Source organism: Epinephelus moara, chromosome 8 (assembly GCF_006386435.1).
Source record: "Epinephelus moara isolate mb chromosome 8, YSFRI_EMoa_1.0, whole genome shotgun sequence".
NCBI lineage: Eukaryota > Metazoa > Chordata > Actinopteri > Perciformes > Serranidae > Epinephelus > Epinephelus moara.
In genome coordinates, this window is record NC_065513.1 from 27,015,630 (window position 1) to 27,034,012 (window position 18,383).

General features: G+C 41.2%; 1 protein-coding gene across 6 annotated transcripts in view; it reads right to left on the bottom strand.

Moving 5' to 3' along the window:
• Positions 1–3,713: 3,713 nt before the first annotated feature.
• Positions 3,714–18,383, bottom strand: part of pde4d (phosphodiesterase 4D, cAMP-specific) — a 255,572-nt gene continuing 240,902 nt past the window's right edge. For all 6 annotated transcript variants that reach the window (XM_050050736.1, XM_050050737.1, XM_050050735.1 and 3 more), the window contains 9 exons: positions 17,036–17,129; positions 15,936–16,111; positions 15,704–15,802; positions 15,434–15,598; positions 15,108–15,207; positions 11,070–11,224; positions 10,867–10,989; positions 9,003–9,185; positions 3,714–8,810 (listed from right to left, as the gene is read on the bottom strand). In XM_050050736.1, coding sequence (XP_049906693.1) covers positions 8,292–8,810; positions 9,003–9,185; positions 10,867–10,989; positions 11,070–11,224; positions 15,108–15,207; positions 15,434–15,598; positions 15,704–15,802; positions 15,936–16,111; positions 17,036–17,129 — 1,614 coding nt within the window. In that variant the 3' untranslated portion in view covers positions 3,714–8,291. The remainder of the gene's footprint in view (positions 8,811–9,002; positions 9,186–10,866; positions 10,990–11,069; positions 11,225–15,107; positions 15,208–15,433; positions 15,599–15,703; positions 15,803–15,935; positions 16,112–17,035; positions 17,130–18,383) is intronic.

Genomic DNA, 18,383 nt, shown 5'->3' on the forward strand with positions numbered 1-18,383 from the left:
GTCAATCACTTATATTTTATGCTACTTATGCTTATATTTCTCTTTCACCACATTTTAGAGGCAGATACTAGACTTTTTACTCCTCTATATTTATTTGAAAGCTATATATACTGAGCTACTTTGCAGATTAAGATTATACTTGCAATTAAAGTAGCCATGTGCAGGATTTAATGGCAGGATTGCAGATTACAACCAGATGAAACTTTTCGCGGTTAGAATTCCTTCAGTGTTTATTGTTCAAGAGGCTTTAAACAGGAGCCGAATTATCCACGGAGGTCTCTTCTTCTCCAAAACAAATGGACTCGGTGATTAAAACGAGTAGAAACACTGGATAAAGCAGTTTCAGTTTATAAATATGTGTTTTTTTCTATGCTGTTTGGCTTGTCGAAGATGCTGTGTGTGCTCACCTTTTTTCTCTGATAGCTTAAGATCCAGAGGTTCAAGAGGTTTTCACCGGGAGTTGCTGAGTTGTATGCAGAAGTCTCCTCCTCTCCACAACAACAAACCTGGTGATTTAAATCAGGGAAAACACTGAAAAAAGCAGTTGCAAGTTTTACAAAAAACATTGTCTTTCACATGCTCTCATCACGTAGAAGCTGCAAACTACAGTGGTGGACGTGAAAACATGAAAATGTGAATACACAAGGCCCTATCTAGAGCCAGTGTTTGGCTTGTCTGTTCTGGGCTGCCGTAGAAACACAGTTGTAATCTCCATAAACAAGGACTAGTTCTTTAAGTAGATATATATGGTTCATTCTAAGGTAATGGAAACACTGCAATACTTATTTTCAGGTAATTATACACTTAAGAAAACATAGGCCTACCTATTATTTGATAATACATTTCTGCCAATATAGCCCACTAAATCCTACACACCAGAGGCTGTATTCACAAATCTAGCCTAAATACATTTAGTAAAGGAGTCCTAGCTTCAGAGTGATTTAGGAAAGTTCACAGGGCAACTCTGAGCAAGGAAGAGAGAGACATTTACCTCAGTGAGGAGGTGTGGTTGGCCCCGTTGCTGGGTGTGATGTTTTCTTTTGACAGATGTGATTGGTTGTCACAGACACGTTCTTTTGTGAGCCTGCAAGGCGTGGACACCCAGTGGAAATGAAATGAACTGCTGACTGTGAAAGTGTTAGTGTGATCACTCTGCTGATGGAAGGCTGAGACAGACCCAAGTCATCACCGCTGCACTGTTATATTTCTGGTGTTATAGCGTTAGGTGGAAAATGCGTACTCCTAAACACAAATATTATCCCTGCATAATCATATCTGTAGCATTTCATTTATTCACTGTCATCCAGTGTTTGGAGATAATTTCTCATCTTTCCACTATTTTCCCCTCTTAAAACTCCTCCCTGCTCCTGACGGTTTTTCACCTTAGGAGTTCTCTTAAGGGCTGAGATGCTTTGAGAATTTTTTATTTTTTTTTATCTTTACAATACGCCCCCAAACCTTTAACTGATATACATTAAACTACCCAACAGCACATGTAAAATAGTTACAGTTCACCTCAGTAACTTAATTAAATTTGCTACTCACATGTTGATGCATTACTGATGATTATTTGGCTGTGCATGTCCCTGTGCTGTTGTTTCTTGTTCCTCTCCTGCAGCTCCTCTCAGGTGTGCTGCATTGCCTAACGAGGTGCACCTGGCCTGGGAAGGAGGTGCTTCAGAGCTTCTGCAGAGGTGAGAGGCCTCTGCTGTGGGGACTGCTGGTCATGCTGCCTCTCAGCCTGGGATTATTGTCTTGTTTGTGTGTGTCTCATGTTAATAAATCCAATGATTTGATTGTTTTAAAGGTGTCTTCTGTAGTTTATTTAGGTCAGCCCTTAACACCAAGGGTGAAATTTAACAATGTTCATTTGCTCAAGTACAGTATGAGGTACCTTTCTTTGGTATTTTATTTATATGCTACTTTTTTTCTTAAGGCTACTTACTGGTCTGGGGCCTAAATACACTTCTGATTTACTTGTACAATAGGAAGCATCCAGACCCCTCAGGTTATCTAAGACAGATTTACTCAACGTTCTCAACATCAGAACCGAGCAAGGTGAAGCAACTTTTAGTTTATATGCCCCCCACCTGTGAAACAAGCTCTCTGAATACCTGAAGTCTGCTAAAACTGCTAACTCATTCAAACCAGGGCGTAAAACATTATTTTTCACCGTGGCTTTCCAAAATCAAATCTCTTTCTTTAATCTGTAACTACTGCATTTATTTATTTGCTTGCTTTTACTTGTTTAACTGTCCTTTAATGATTTTGTTTTTCTTTCTCTTTATCACTTTTTCCCCCAATTTATTTATTCATTGTCTTCAGAATGCAATTTTATTATTTTTCTAATGTATTAGATTTTATGTTTATCTATGCCCCTGCAAAGCATTGTCTTGTGTCTGTATAGTGCTATAAATAAACTCACCTTGCATTGCCTTGTCTACAATCCTTGCGTACCACTGCAGGACCTTTACTTGTCACTGAGTATTTTTACATTGCTGCATGGCTCCTTTGGCTAAGTAAAGGATCTCAATACTGTTGTCTCAGACTGTATACACAAATGTAGCAGATTTATGCACCAAAGTGTATATGCAAACCTGTATAACCTACTGTTGCGAAACAAACAGGTCAAAGAAGGATTTATTGATCATTTCCTGACTGGTGCTGTTACATCAGATGTAACATATCCCTTTATGTCTATATTGCACTTTGATATGATACTGTGATATCCACAGCTTACTTTAAAAAAATAAAATAGTAGTATACATGTACAACAGCTGTAGATATACAAAGGGGATGTAACGATGTATGCTTATCACAGCCTTTTCTTCCTGATCAGGGCTGCAGTGAAAGCTGTTCACTGAGATGAACAGCAGGTAACGCTGTTTAGTTAGGATGACTGACAGACCTGAAGCCATGTTGGCTCAGACACAGATATTATCACCCAGAGACAGATAGTGAGCAATGACTGTAACTGTTCACAGATTTAACAAGTATTTGCAAAAAAGAGAAAATAAAAAATGTACAACAATATGTTGGTTAAATGTTTAATTGTAATTAAGGAGGTGTTAGTTGTTGAGGACAGATGAATGGAAGTTAGTGGTGAAGGTGGACAAGGGATGTCTTGTGTTAGGCTGGTCTGGGAGGATGTACTGAAGATCGGGCAGAGGGAGACACAGTGTCGGGGTTGTTCCGCCCAAGCTGATTACAGGCCCCCCAGACGGTACCTAGAATGAGACATGGGAGAGGTATGCACCAGACTGAATAGGAAGAGATGAGGGGAGAAGGACGAGGGGATGAAGGGATGTTGGTAGGGATGAGGATGATGGATGAACGGAAGGGACAAACAGAGCAGGATGGGTTAACCAGGTATAAGTAGGCTTGGAAGGTAATTAGAAGTGTGGTTGAGGCGTGGCCCTGCTCCTAAACCTAAGTAACTTCATTTAATATCAATCTCTGTGAGGTGCTGTATAAAGACACAGAGTATATCTAGAGCAGAAAAACTACAGAACACACTTACTGGACTAGGTGCGAGACATGTCTCACACCCAAAGCGGTCTGTGAGGGGGCTGCTGAATGCCAAATATAGAAGGTGCATTTACGATTTTTAAACTATTCTCTCAGGCTGTCATCTCTTTTATCAGTGAATCTCATGCACAGTGACCACGTATAACCCTCTGAAACAATGACCACAAGGAACCAGCGAGTAGGCAGAATCAACCCATGCTTTTATTTAATCCATTGCATATAAAAACTTTTTTTTTCATTCTTTTTATTTGTTTTTTACATAAAGTTGTATGATCTACAGTGCTATCCAATAGACTGCAATTAACAAGGAATCCATTAAAATAACATTTTAATTGTCCTGTGAAACTTCCAGACAAGTTGGCATTCTAAAGACATAACCCAAAAAATAATTGTCCTGAAGACCTTTTTTTAAGTTACAGTTTGTGTTTTCCTTTCATACCATAAAAAATAGAACACATAATGAGAAAAGAACCCACTGTTTCCATTGGTCCAGGGCTGTTTAGAATCTACAGTATGTGTGTCAAAATAAGAGTCCCCGTTTCGGGACAATGATGCACTCACCCGATACCCCTGTCCCCGCCCACCCCAACCCGCCCTTCACAACAGAAATATACTAAACCCTTCTCCTGTCCAGGCAGAAAGATGTCAGTGGTTTTGGATATTGCAAGTAATGTGAGTGGAAGTGTGGGCCGAGCATAGATAAGCAACACACCGTCAGTGTTTCAGCCATAATTAATGCAGCAGTGGCTGAACATGCAGATGTGTCTCAAAGCCTCTGTGCTTCGTAGGCTGTGGTTGAGCAGCAACCGCACGCTCCTGTTGCGCCCCATTCAGTGTTTGCAGCTGTGATACAACCACCTGGATGCAGACGACGCTGCAGTTAAGCAAAAGTACTCCATTATCGTTTACATCTGCTGGTTTTGTCACATCTTTGAGTGTAGTGGCGGGGCGTGAGAAAGTGCAAGTTGTCCCGACCACGTCTACAGCAAATACGACTCTTGGACATCCGGCTATAGGCCACACATCACTCAAGTAGTACATCTATGACTCGTGGTTGACCTGAATCCCTGCAAGCTTCTGCACTGACCACATTATTTTCTACCCAGAGCCGCTTCTTTTTTTTTTTTTTAATAAAGCAATTTGTGTTTGGCTGTGACAGTAAAAGGCAACATTTTTCAAATTCACAACAGGAGATCAGGCCAACCCGAGCCAAAAGATTCACTAATGCAGCAAAAGAGAACTAGAAAATAAAACAAAAATCAAAAAGGCTAAAGGAAATGACATGCGTTGAATTTAAGGCACAGCCCATGGGCCAAGGAACAGTTTCTTTTTAAAAAACAATTTGGCTTTCCCCCTCTCTTCACTGAGCTAGTTCTCAGATAAGCAACATGTCGATGGATCATTTTTACACTGAAGCTCATGTGTAATAAACATTCTCTCAACAAGAGGTACGTTATACAGCCACACCATCACCAAAAGGGATGATAAGAATCAACCATTTACAACAAACGGCATTATGATAGTAATAACATTAATAATTATATATTATATACAGCACAATAAATATATGTTTGTAAACAGCGATAAAACCAGAAATTTTTATTACAGGTAAGGGCATTGGGTGAGGATGAAAAATAGAGAGAGAGAGAGAAAAAATGTTGGCACTAAATGAAAGATTAAATAAAAAGTTTTGAAATGACACATAATTAACACAAGCACTCGTTTTTTTAAAAAAGCAATGTGCAGTATTTCAAGTGGTTTTTTTTTTCATTTGTTGATTTTCTATATTTTATGTACACAGAGAGAGGAGAAAAAAAGTATATTTGGGTATTGTAACTGCCAAGCCTGTACTGTGGTCTATGCTACAGTTAAATATTTACTGTACCACCTTTATATTGCAAAAAACGACTCAACAAATAGAAAAATATACCAATAAATAATAGCATCAGGTGTAAAGTGAAAAATGATAGAAACATGGAAAAAAGGAAGAGAGAGTCTTGGCCGAGGTGTAAGACAGCACTGTTCAAGCCTAAGTATTCATGAGTGAGTGTTTTGGCGAGTTTAAACATAGTAAAAATGTTTTAGTGGTGATATATGAATATATCAGTGCATTAGAGTATCTACGAAGAGAATAGTCTCATCTGATGACTACGCAACGGAGCTGATTGTCTTGTCAAAAACAAAGACAGCAACTGGGTTTGATGTTGTGAGGGAGAAAGCAAACATTATTTTCATGAAAAATAAATTCATAACGTTTTAAGGAGCAGTGTGTAGGATTTAGTGCCATCTAGTGGTGGGGATTGCAGATCGCAACCAGCTGAAACTTCTCCTGTGTGCCAAGCATGAACTCCCGGTTAGGATACCATCAAGATTCATTGTTCAGGAAGTTTTTACTGGGAGATGAATTATCCACAGAGGTCTCTTCCTCCTCAAAATGAAAGCTCCAGGTAATAAAAGCTGGTAAAAAAAAAAACGTAAACATTACAAATCAGTGTTTCTTCTATGCTGCTGAGCTTGTAACTAGCTAGCACCTGCTAATATGTGCTCATATTTCTTCCGTGACAACATGAGCACGGTTAGAAGTGTTTATTGTTCAGGAGGATTTAAACAATAGCCGAATTATTGGTAGAGGTCCACTCCTCGCAAAAACAAATGGACTTGGTGATTTAAACCAGTAAAAACACTGAATAAAGCAGTTTCAATTTATAAATCAGTGTTTTTTTCAATGCTATTTGGCTTGTTGCAGACGCTATATGTGATCACCTTTTTCTCTGATAATCTAAGATCCAAATGTTCAGGAGGTTTTTACCAAGAGCCGAATTATCCGCAGAGGTCCCCTCCTCTCCAAAATAAATGGATCTGGTGATTAAAATCTGTAAGAACACTGAATAAAGCAGTTTCAATTTATAAATCAGTGTTTTTTCCCACACTGTTTGGCTTGACAAAGGCGCTATGCGTGATCACCTTTTTTCCCTGATAATTTAAGATCCAAATGTTCAGGAGGTTTTTACTGAGAGCTGAATTGTCCGCAGAGGTCTCCTCTTCTCCAAAACAAATGGACTTGGTGATTTAAACTGGTAAAAACACTGAATAAAGCAGTTTCACATTAAAAAAAGTGTTTTTCTGCTGCTGTTCGGCCTGTCGCAGAGGTGCTGCTAACTACAGCGGCTGACGTGGAAACGCAAAAATGTAAAAACGTGAAAGGCTGTTTGGTTTGTCCGTTCTGGGATACTCTAGATACATGGGTGTGCAGAAATGGACTCTGTGGACGAGGACCCGTTCTCATGTACATATAAACGGCTCATTCTAAGATAATGAAAACACAACAATCCCTGTTTTTAGGTAATTATACACTAAAGAAAACGTACTTATTATATTATATTCCATTTCTGCCGATGTATCCCCCTAGATCCTACACACTGGGCCCTTAAAGAAAATGAAGTGGGTGAAAACAAGCAGGCGGTGATGTGTACATCAAACAAAACGGGCGAGAAAAGTAAAAGTGAGGACAATAAAAGCTTTCGTAACATTGGTATAAAATCACCCCAGTAGTTTTTAACACCATTACTGTTTCTGTATACTCTGAACACTAATCAAGCTTCTAAAAAAAGGTGCTTTTTGTATCAACTACAAAGCATTGCATTGTCTCAAGATGTGTTCAAAAGAACTGCAGGCAACGATAATAATAAAATTTAAAGGCTTCCTCCACATCACAAACGGTTTCAATGAGAGTAAAGCATAAGACTTCAATTTCCTGCTTCCTTCTCAGTGAAAACTCTCAACATAATCATGGTTTTTATGAGTGAATTTCAAATTTCACACTCACAGGACTAACCAAATATGGGTAAAGTGGCATGGGAATAGTAGTATAAATGCTATTGGAGCAAGTGCAAACACCTCAGAACACTCCTAATGTAATCCAGCCGTGAAGATACCCCCTTTCAAAAACACTGAATATCTGAGACACATTTCTCCCCATTGGTATCCAAAAGTTCTCTAATCTTTGCTAACAAAAGAAAGCCTAGGATTGCAAAAGTAAATTCTAGAAAATATCTGAATCTTACATACAGTATGATACAAAATTAAAGAGGTCTAGGACAGCATCATGGCTGTTTAGATTTGAGCTTTGTATCAGTCAGGTTTTCAAGGAAGACTTCCACACATTAGAAATGTGTCTCGAAAAGCTCCCCAGTGTGCTGCAGCTTTCATCTCTGCGGCGTCCCTTCAGGTTTTCAGCGGAACGGAGCAGCATTAAACGCCTCCTAATTCACAGAGGGGAGGAAATGACCTAACCGAGAGGGAGATTCTCCTTGAACACGCCGATAACCGTCTCTGTAGAGTATGGGCACTTGATAAAACAGAGAAACTTTCAGGCAAGGCTGAGACGAAGCGGAGGGAAGGAAAATGTGATATTATGTATCGTGTGAACAGCACTGAGCAGACTGGGAGCTGCTCGTCCACGTACTTAACTTAAGCTTGTAAAGGGGAGGCGTGAAAGTGAAATAAGGACACACCACTTCAGTAAAAACAGGAATGGAGAGGAGTTTTCCTGAGTGCAAAAAAACTTGAAGAAGTACCGGTGGGCGTGTCTGAACGAAGCTGACAGGAGGAGTGGCCAAGGTGGAGAGCAGCGCACGCTTTGGAACCATAAACATAGATGTATAAAAAACACAGACAGACTCCACAAAACCCAAAAAATATTCTATAAATAATCATCTGTCATTACTAAGAAGAACAGTTAATCAGGTGCTGTCCATAAACTGCTATGTATGTGGGGTTTCCTCTTTCTCCTCTTCCTCCTCCTGCTCCTCCTCCCCCTCTGCTACCTCTTCCTCCACGACACATGGTTGCGAGCAAGGTGTCTCCCCTTCTTCCGCTACCTCCTCCTCCTCCTCCTCCTCCTCGTCCTCCCCCACCTGTTCGTCTAAAGGAATCTCTGTCGATTCAGAGTCCTGCGTACAGAGTGTTTTAGAGTCAGTACAGCTGTTTTCCTCGTCGTCCTCCTCCTCATCGTCTTCCTCCTCCGGCTGGCTGCCGCTGTCTTTCTCAGTGTCCGACTCCCCGTCCTCCTCCAGGGTGAGCTCAAACTGGAACTTGTCCCCTCCTGGGGGTCGAGTGCCATCCTCGGGCTCGTCCAAGGCCGGAGAGGGGCTTTGGGGGATGGTGCTTTGGTACCACTCCCTGTTGTCTTCCAACGTGTCCAGGATGTCCTGGGCGTCCGGGTGGACCAGGTCAGCCCACGTCTCCCACAAAGGGTGAACGATATAGTCTATGAAACCAACCTACAGGGTGCATCGGGGAGAAATAGGTCATTCAGTGTGTTTCTACCAGGGCTGCAAGTACTTTCATTATTGATTAATAGTTTATAATAATTGATTAATAAAATAGTTTCTGATTAATTTTCTGTCCATTGCAGCTCTACTGTTTATGCACAATATGAATGTGCATATTTAGTACATTTGTGTGTTTGTTACCTGGCTCTTTTCTACTGAGGCGTTGTGTTTGTCACACATGGGGCTGATCTCCATGCCCCTCTCCCTCTCCCGGTCACCCTGGCTGAAGAACTCCTCCATGATGCGGTCCGTCCACTGCCGGTACAGCTGGAGAGGCTTGGTGGGGTTGCTCAGATCTGCACAGTGCACCATGTTCTGCAGAACCTGCATATAACAAACACAAAGGTCTAAAACACGGGGCAATGCTATAATATGTTCCATGATTCAAGGTAGGGTAAAGCATAAGGCCTCGACCACAGCATCACTGCCAACAGTGAAATGTCAGGCTGGTATCATCTAATATTCATCAAACAGTTGTGATTAGTGCCTTTACTCACAGAGGTGATTTGTGCTGCGGTTTCAGAGTTCAAACCTGACCTGGCCATCATATCACTGTGTCACATGACCCAATTTGTAAGGACTTAAGACACTGGGTGTGTGATGAATAAATGACACAAAAATGCAAAATACTCTCCTGCAAATATTCTGCATCAGAACGATTCATTCTGGCAGCAATGTCAATTTGCAACAGTCGCAACACTTGTTCATTAAAAGGTTAAGGTAGATTTGCGCCAACTCATACTTCAGAAAAAAAATAATGACAGTTTGATGTCCTTCTTAAGATGCGCCACATCTGAGGAGGCAGAGGACCAACTACTGGAATCGTATTGAACCAGAGCAGCGCCTGGCAGTCTGTCTGAGGTACATCAAGTTGTCGTATAGCCTTAGCTACTATAAGCTATTTTATTGAGTTTCCTTTTTACCGAAACACTCTGAGTGAGTTCCTTCTGGTATCCAGTAACATAGTGAATATGTCTAGGGCTTTTATTGTGAAAGGTAGTTCAGGCAGGACACAATGTCAAGCTCAGCTCACATCCCAGCTACATCAACTGATCTCAATCAGCCCAATCAACTGATGGAGCAGCTGATTAATAGAAGGGAGTCAGCTGATAGATCACATGATTCCTTTCTATGCAACCAATTGGTGAATCTCATTCAGGGCGCCCTATTTAAACTGCTCTAGTCTGCCTACTGTTGCTGCTTCCTCTGCAAACTACTTTGCAACCCGCCTCTACCCCAGCTCCTCCTTTTCATGCTGTGTCTGACTTATCAATGTCATTTCTGTTTGTCATTGATGCTGCTCTGTTCTGTTCCTGGGGGTCTTTGCTGCTGCTGGAGGTTTGTCTCTCTGCCTCAGGCTTTCCTTGTTTGCACATGGAAGGGCAGAGCGGTGTGCTTTTTCTGCCTTAAGGCTTTCCACGCAGGTATGAGGAAGGGCGGAGAGGTGTGCTCTCTCTGCCTTCGGCTTTCCACATAGGTGTGTGGAAGAGGCTTTCTGCTTAGGCCCTAGGAAAGGCAGAGAGGCCCTAGAACAGAGCCATACCGCCAAATATAGTACTGCAAATGGAAATAAAGTTTTCTTTGACTCAAGTGTTTCTGACTGTACTATTTATGGTATGTGCTGCCTTTGTCAAAGTTGAAAGGAGTAATAAAGTTTGCCCTCTTAGTCTGAACTATCGAGCCACTGTGTTGTTGTTGTTCTGCTCAGTGTGATTGGTTGATGCCTTTACTTGTGTTGTAAAAGCTCAGAAAAATCAACCTAGTTCCTGAAAAAATGTCAACAATTTTGTGCCACATAATGTTCGCGTTCTGTGTGAAAGTGCTTCCGACAAAATCAGTTTGAAAAAATGTACTGACATGCAAATTAATCACATGAAAAAACAAATCGACCCGTCTAGTGTTGCAGGATTTTCAAGGGGACCCAGGTATTCTTTGAATATACATTAAAACCCCCAAACACAGTGAAATGGATCATGTCGATACTGGTCAGCAGCTTTGTTCTGACCTGTATCCTGTCAGAGTAGTTGTCCAGCAGCAAGACACCAGAGCTGGTCACCTTCTTCGTTTCCACCATAGTTTTCAGATCAGCCAGGAGATTCATGTGCTTGGACATGTCTGTTGCTAGCACCTGGAAATACCCACAACAATCCGTTAGTATTCAGTAAAGATGGATTACATTACATTCCACTTCATATTTTTTTCACTTACAATGTCAATGACCATCTTTCTCAGTGATTGTCTTTGTTTTTTGGTCAAGTTTTGGAAGATGTCACAGTTCTCTTCTTGTAGAAGCTTGAAACCGACTGCTAGATGGTGGTTCTCCAACACTGACGAGTCGTTGTACATCAGCGCTAGCTCTGAATCTGCATGGAGGACACAAATGATCAGTTTAGTCAGTGGTATTCTCGTTTTTCAGGTTTTATTTTGTAAGGAACTACATATGCAACAAGACACATCTTTCAACAGAATGAGGCTCTAATGAGAGCGACAAAGTTCCCTGCTAATAGGCCTGTTCAAATTTTATATTTGCTGTGGTGACACATGTATCATCCATTCCTTGCTCCGTGAGTGACAGAAGAAAGCCCCAGCATGTTTTCCGCTGAGAGGTTTCCCCACTCTGGGTCATCTGAAGGTCCTCTAGCTGTATTTAGATTTTCCATTAAGATGCATTAGTCTTGGCCACAGTGGAACAGAGCAGCAGAGGGGAGAAAGGGGATCCTGCTCTGTTGCTCTGTGGCTGACAGAAGATCAGTCTGGTGCCTCCTAACTAGAATGACTCACACTGCCTTTACTGCAGGGATTCCCCATTTGGGCTTATGGGAAGCACAACACATTTTGTGTGTCGAGTGTGTGAGACTGTGCAGTGTCTTTTCTGTTGTGATAAGGCATTAGTAACACCCTTATGCAATGCACGCATTTGTAATGGTCTCCAGAATGGCTGTTTGAGGCGATACCCAGTGGACATAAACTCTATTTGTTTGTGTTTTTTCTCTAAATTGCCAAATCAAGGCGATATTTGTGGCACCTGCAGCCATGAGCGAGTGAGTCAGTTAAAGCAGAGAGATAGCTGAGGTTCAGCATCTTGCTTGAGGACACTTCAAATACCAACACAACACCATGAACCCTGTTAGTCTGGTAAAAGGCTCATTTCACCCACTTACATCAATATCCTTGGTGGTATCTAGCCATGCAGACAGTCTGGCTTCTGTTTTTTTCACATTTTAAGATACATGTGTTTTCTGCCTCCACTTTACGATGGAGGTGAATGGAATTTTGTTTGTGATGCTGACATCAATCAGGGGTAAGAACAGGTACTAAAATTTTGTTCAAAGTGAGATCTATGTTTTATCCTGAAAAACAGGGACACTGATAATGGAAAGATACAGTATGTTGCTGTTGATTTTTTAAAGATGTAATTAAAGAAAATGCAACAATGAAAACCATAGATGACATTTCAGCCACCTTCACTGTATTGCACCTGGGCTTTGGACCTTTGAATTGCCACTCACTATCTAGTGTTGTACCTGTAGTACTCAAGATCGGTCTTAGTCTTGAGTCCACTTTTTGAAAGTCTCACCTCAGACTCGACCACATTTTTACTTGGTCTCGTCTCTGTCTCAAAGAGGTCTCTGAATTTTAGGTCAAGACTGGTCAAGACTACAACTGTGGGTATATCCCTTAACTACCTGTGCAGAAAAGAAGTGTCAAATAAAGATGGTTCAGTTGATTTCAGCCCCTTAGTGTTTGTTTGTATTTATTGGAAAAGGAAAATTCCCACACATAAAATGTACCTTTGTAATTCCTTTTGATTATTTTTTCAATACATTTCCCATGTTATTCTGATACATACACACTAGTGCTGTCAAAATAATGCGTTAATTTCGATAAATTAATCACAGAAGAAATAATGTGTTAAAAAAATTAATGATGATTAATCGCTTTCCGTAGTGTCCTTTGACCCTGTATATCATTGAAGGCCACAGTTTGCTTTGTCACATGATGTAGGCAGACGCTTCTTAGCCCGGTGAATGGAACATTTACATTTAAAAAACGCTAAGATAGAACTGTTGATAGGAGCACCGTTCTCTGCAATTTCTGCACTAAGGAATTTTCGCACCACTGGAGTACTTTAAAGGGAAATTTCGGTTTATTTCAACCTGTCTCCTATCGTCCTAAATTTGTTTCAAGTGACTAGTGACATAAAAATAATAGTTAGCATGTTAGCCCGTTAGCCTAGATACAGCCTGGGCGCATAGTAGCGTCAGACCTAGCGTCAAGGCTGCGTAGCTCTGGAGATTGGTGGCGTACCTGTGAATGCTGTGCCCCAGTGCCCACAGAAGAGGAATGCCTCTGTTGCAAGGAATGGGACCGGTTGCAGCCTTATTTTCAAGGTCTGGATGTGACCGAGGACGAGACACCTCCACCTGGAGTAGTATCCAGCTGGGCTTTATCTAGAGCTCGCCAGATATATTTCGGCCGCGCTTTGGAAAGCAGAGCTAGATGGTAAACAAACATGGCAGCACACCGGTAAGGTAAGACAACACGTTTACATGTCGTTTTCTATATGTTCTCTGACATTTATCCTAACGATATGAGGCGGTCTTTGTGGAAAAAAAGCTTGTTTAGTGGACTAACTTTGCACTTGAAGGTTGCCCGTTCACTTACGTTTTAACAGGTCTGACGCTACTATGCGCCCCGGCTGTATCTAGGCTAACGGCTAACATGCTAACTATTATTTTTATGTCACTAGTCACTTGAAACAAATTTAGGACGATAGGAGACGGGTTGAAATAAACCGAAATTTCCCTTTAAGCCTGAAATATCTTCTCAATACAAAGCATTTAGTAGCGAACCCAGGGGTCTGAGCTAACACAGCCTCTGATGCTAGCACTAGCAGCCAGCCTTGTCAAGCCACACTCGACCAGGCGTTCAGACGCAAGCTGCGCAAGTCTGCTTGTGACTGAATAATTAACTACCTTGCAGTATACATTACAATGGACTGCAGACCAATTTTGGCAGTAGAGGACAACTATGTCCAAAATCAAGCAGCATTACTACGACAAATCTGCCAAAATTCATTTGAATTGACCTTTTTAAAATACTTTCACAGCAAAAGATGATCCATGCAATTAATTTAGATCAATCACAGTGCATGTAATTATTTAGATTATTTTTTTATTCTTTTGACAGCCCTAATACACACATATACATCTATAAAGAGGGGCATGAAGCGGAATCTTCATTTGTTTTCGTGGTGTTTTTATAGGAATGTGGAACTTTCAGATAAATTTGAGGAGTTCCTATGGTTTGCATGTTTCCAAATTTTATCCTGCACTGCTCTGGTCTTGGTCTTGACTTGTTCTCGGTTTAGGTGGTTTTGACTTAAGCACTACCACTATCTTAATTACTTCAGCAACTCAGATAGGTCTGGTCTTGTGATCAGATAAACACAAATATGCAGGTTGTTGTTGGATGACTGCAGAAACTATAACTCTTAACTCATTTTTTGACCGACATGAAAAACCTGTCTGTGGCTACTGAAAGGGTTACGTCATTGCCGATTGGTCAGGGCAAAATAACACCGCCTCTCAAACAGAAGACGGCTCAAATGTGAAAAATGTGAGTAAATTGTAATGGGGGTAGAGGCCAAAAGTGCAACAATTTATACCTCACAACCAAAACTACGTACCTGCATCTGTCTGCGTGGTCAGATACCATAAGAGGCAAATGAGAAAATGTGATTTTTTTTTATTTTTTTTGTGGTTTTAATTGTTGTAATTTAGGTGGCAAAATCACTATCCCACTTGTTTTTTACCCCAACAACAGTATTTATACCACACAATATGTCAACAGGAAGTTTAGGTCTACGACTCCGGTGTCTTCTACTGAGAACATGTTAGCCTGAATGATGTTGTGTTGCAAGAAAAGGGCACTAATGTGGACGATATCGATTTCCTTAGTGAACTCTTCTTCCTTGAAATCACGAGTCAAAGCCATCACGCCTGAGCAACAACACACAAACTGTCACGTGTGCATACACATCATGTGCATGTGTGTTCTGCCTTGAAGGTTGAGGTTAATTGTCTGCAAAGTGCTAGTGTGCGTATGTGTGCCAATGAGGCAGAGGCTACAGTGTGCATGTTCCCACCTGGGTATCAGCCTGTGAGCATGTGTTTGTGAATATGCACTAATGACACTGCTGAGCCTCTGACATAGCTGCTAAGACAGCGCCATATTTAGACTCACTGGTGTTGATGAGGAACTGGTTGGAGACACCAGGATGGTCCACGTCGTGAATTGCACTGGCAAAGATGGCAGCTAGGATCTCAAGGTCTGTGAACACGGCCTGGGAGAAATGAAGCAAGCACAGGGGGGAGGGGGGGAGGGCATTGACGAGAGAATCAAATCGCTGGACAAAAATATCCTTGCAAGTAAGAGCCATTGATTGGACTTTGAGCAGGACTTTGATTGAAGCTGATTGTGGAAGCGTGTGCTGCATGTTTGCGCGTACTTTTGTGTGTGTGTCTGCGCATGTGTGCAAGTGTGTCCATTTGCTTTCACACGCGGCTCACCTCGAGGGCGGGGGTGGATAGCAGCACGTGAGTTGACTGGGTGACGTCAGCAGCATGGATGTTGTTATGGTAGGCCACATCGCCATGGTAATGGTCTTCTAAGGTCATCAGGTATGTTATAAAGGTGTCAAGTGGAATTTTAAACGTTTTTAACAAGTCTCTCTCCTGCACACGAAGAAAAAAAAAACGAAGAGGGAGTTCATGGTCAAAACTATTTCAGGATTCAATAAGCATTTATTTTGTAGCGGAAGATCAAGACACAAACGTTACCTGGAATATCGTGTACATCATGACTGTCAGTGGCCGATTCCCAGAGAACTCTGAGATTTTAAAAACGTTAAGGCCCCATTTATTCACATGCTCCAGCTCCTGCACAAGGAATCAGAGACACAATTAGAAACTTCTTTCATTGTTACCTGAGCCCCTACCCTTAAGTACATTTCAGACAGTGTGCGCTGTATTCACGTGGATTTTCAACTCATGTCAGCTGCTGCAAACACACCTTAGCGAGTTCATCCTCGGTTTCAGTCTTGACTCCGAAGCGAGGGATATTAGAGTTTGTGAGGCTGGAGGAGTGTTGCAGCTTTTTCACCCCGCTGATCTGAGACATGGGCTTGTTCTTCTTCTCCTTCTCCTTCTGCGTCTGAGGGGATGGCATCTCCACTTCATGCTGCTTGTCTGGAGAGAGCCGGTGAAACACGAGTGGAAGGTGAACACACTTCATTTTGGGTTTATGTTGTAGTGGTTCAAAAAGAAAAACAATTGGTCTGAATTTGATATGGTGGTACTACTTCATCCCCAAATGACCATCTTAATTAATTACTCACCTGTGTTACGTTGAATTAATGAAGTAAAATCTGTTTTTCTCGCATGCCTCCATGGTGAACGAAAAATCCAGAAATTTGTATTTTTTTCGATGAATTTAAGTGAAAGTTGAATGTGTTTAACAACAGCAAAACTACATTAAAACATCCATTTACAAACTCGCACTCAACTCGTGCAGTATAATCCAAGTCTCATCTATTTAGTCTCATGCTCAGTGCTTCCTCAACTTTCTGACAGGGACTGAACTATAAGTGAAACTTATCTATGCTCTCCTCAAAGCCAGTTTCCATTGACAAAAACATTAATTTTACCTCACTGAACACAGGAGCTGCTGGTCTACTGCTGCCTTGATTGTTAGTTTGTTTGTGTTATTGTATGACTCTGGTGCGTTTAAGGGTTAGGGAAGTCTGCTTGTGAAGTACTGAGCATGGAACTGGATAAATGAGATTTGGATAATACTACGAGTTGTATGAGAGTTTGAAAACAGATGCTTAGTTTTGCTGTTTTAAACATGACCCCCCTATGACTTCACTTCATCAAGGATTTTCTCAGTTTTTTGATTCTTGTTCACTGGAAGCATGCACGAAAAAACAAACTTCTGTTTGTGAATTCACCATAAAACTGAGCGAGTAACTGATATAAAAATGTTTATTTGGGGTGTGAAGTATTCCTTTAAACTGGGTTTCAGAAAATGACGTATGTACACTGTGTGTGTTTGGCCATACACAAAACACTAATTCTAAACCAGTGAGTCTATCTCTCTGAATCATCACTCACCCAGGAAGGTGCTGGAGATGAACTCAGACACCTGGTTCCCAGAGCGGCTCATCTCTGATAGGTGAGTCAGTTCCCTGTTCAACATCCTCTTGAACTGAAAGAGGGACACACACACACAGAGAAGAGGGGTTTCACAATGTGTAATACAGGGCAGACAAAAAAATACACTTTTTGTTTTTTTGACAGCTGTTACTTCAGAGGTATCATACACGTTTAAATAAATTTTACCCAAATATACAATGCTAATTTCAGTGTAAATGTGGTACAAAGTATGAGGCCACTGATAGAATTTTTTTTATTTGATAAAAAAAATACATTTTCATGATGTCAGTGAGGAAATCAAATGCTTTCATAAGCACGGACCCCTTAAAGATTCTAAAAATTTCCAGTCACATCAAAAGAGCTGTACCCTGGGACATCAACATTTCTGGTTGAGCACACACACACACACACACACACACACACACACACACACACACACACACCCTCAAAAACACACACGCAGAGAGTCAGAGGGCTACTGCCAGAGATGTACGTAATCAGTAACCCAATTTTCCAGTTTCTTTCTTTCAATTCCAGTTTTTCTCTGCCTCCCTGCCTGCTCCTCCCTGCCTCTCCCTCTCCCTCACCCCATCCTCTCTTTCCTCTCCTGCGCCTAATTGGAGTGGCAGACCCAAATTTAGCCCCGGGTTCTGATTTGATGACCACACTGATTGACGTGGAGGAAAATGTTTGAAATCAGGGATTTTCCAAAGTGGCTGGAAAAACAACCGAGTTACAAAACGGATCACCTCTCGAACAAAGTCGCTGCATTGTCTCAATCATCCTGGCTTCGGTCCAAATGCATAATGTATGCATATTGATTAAGTATACATGTACATCAATATTGATCACTTAAAATAGACCATTACACAACTGTAGAGTGCTTAGGACTGTGCAATTGTGTATTGACATCCTATTGAATAACACCCACGGGCATTCATCGGGTGGCTCTTTAAAAAGGAGACACAAGAGGCAAACAAGCATCTGTGGTGTGCTTTTATCAGGTAATGAGAGTAGAAAAGCGACAGATACATGTCATGTAGAGCTGTAATTAAATGATGCATAATTCTTAAAACAAATCAATGAAATGGCAGTGTCATAACATCCCGGAAAAAAATATTTTAAAGATATTTGCCTTTTCTTTCCAATAAAAATTGTGGCTAACCTCAAAACAAACAAAAAAAAACATCCCTCATGACGTCAAAAAAATATGGAGCAGCTCAACTACCCAGAGAATTGGTGACCTACAAAAGTCTTCAGAGAGCTCAGAGAATATGTTTTATTCCATCTGAGAGAGCCTCAGTGG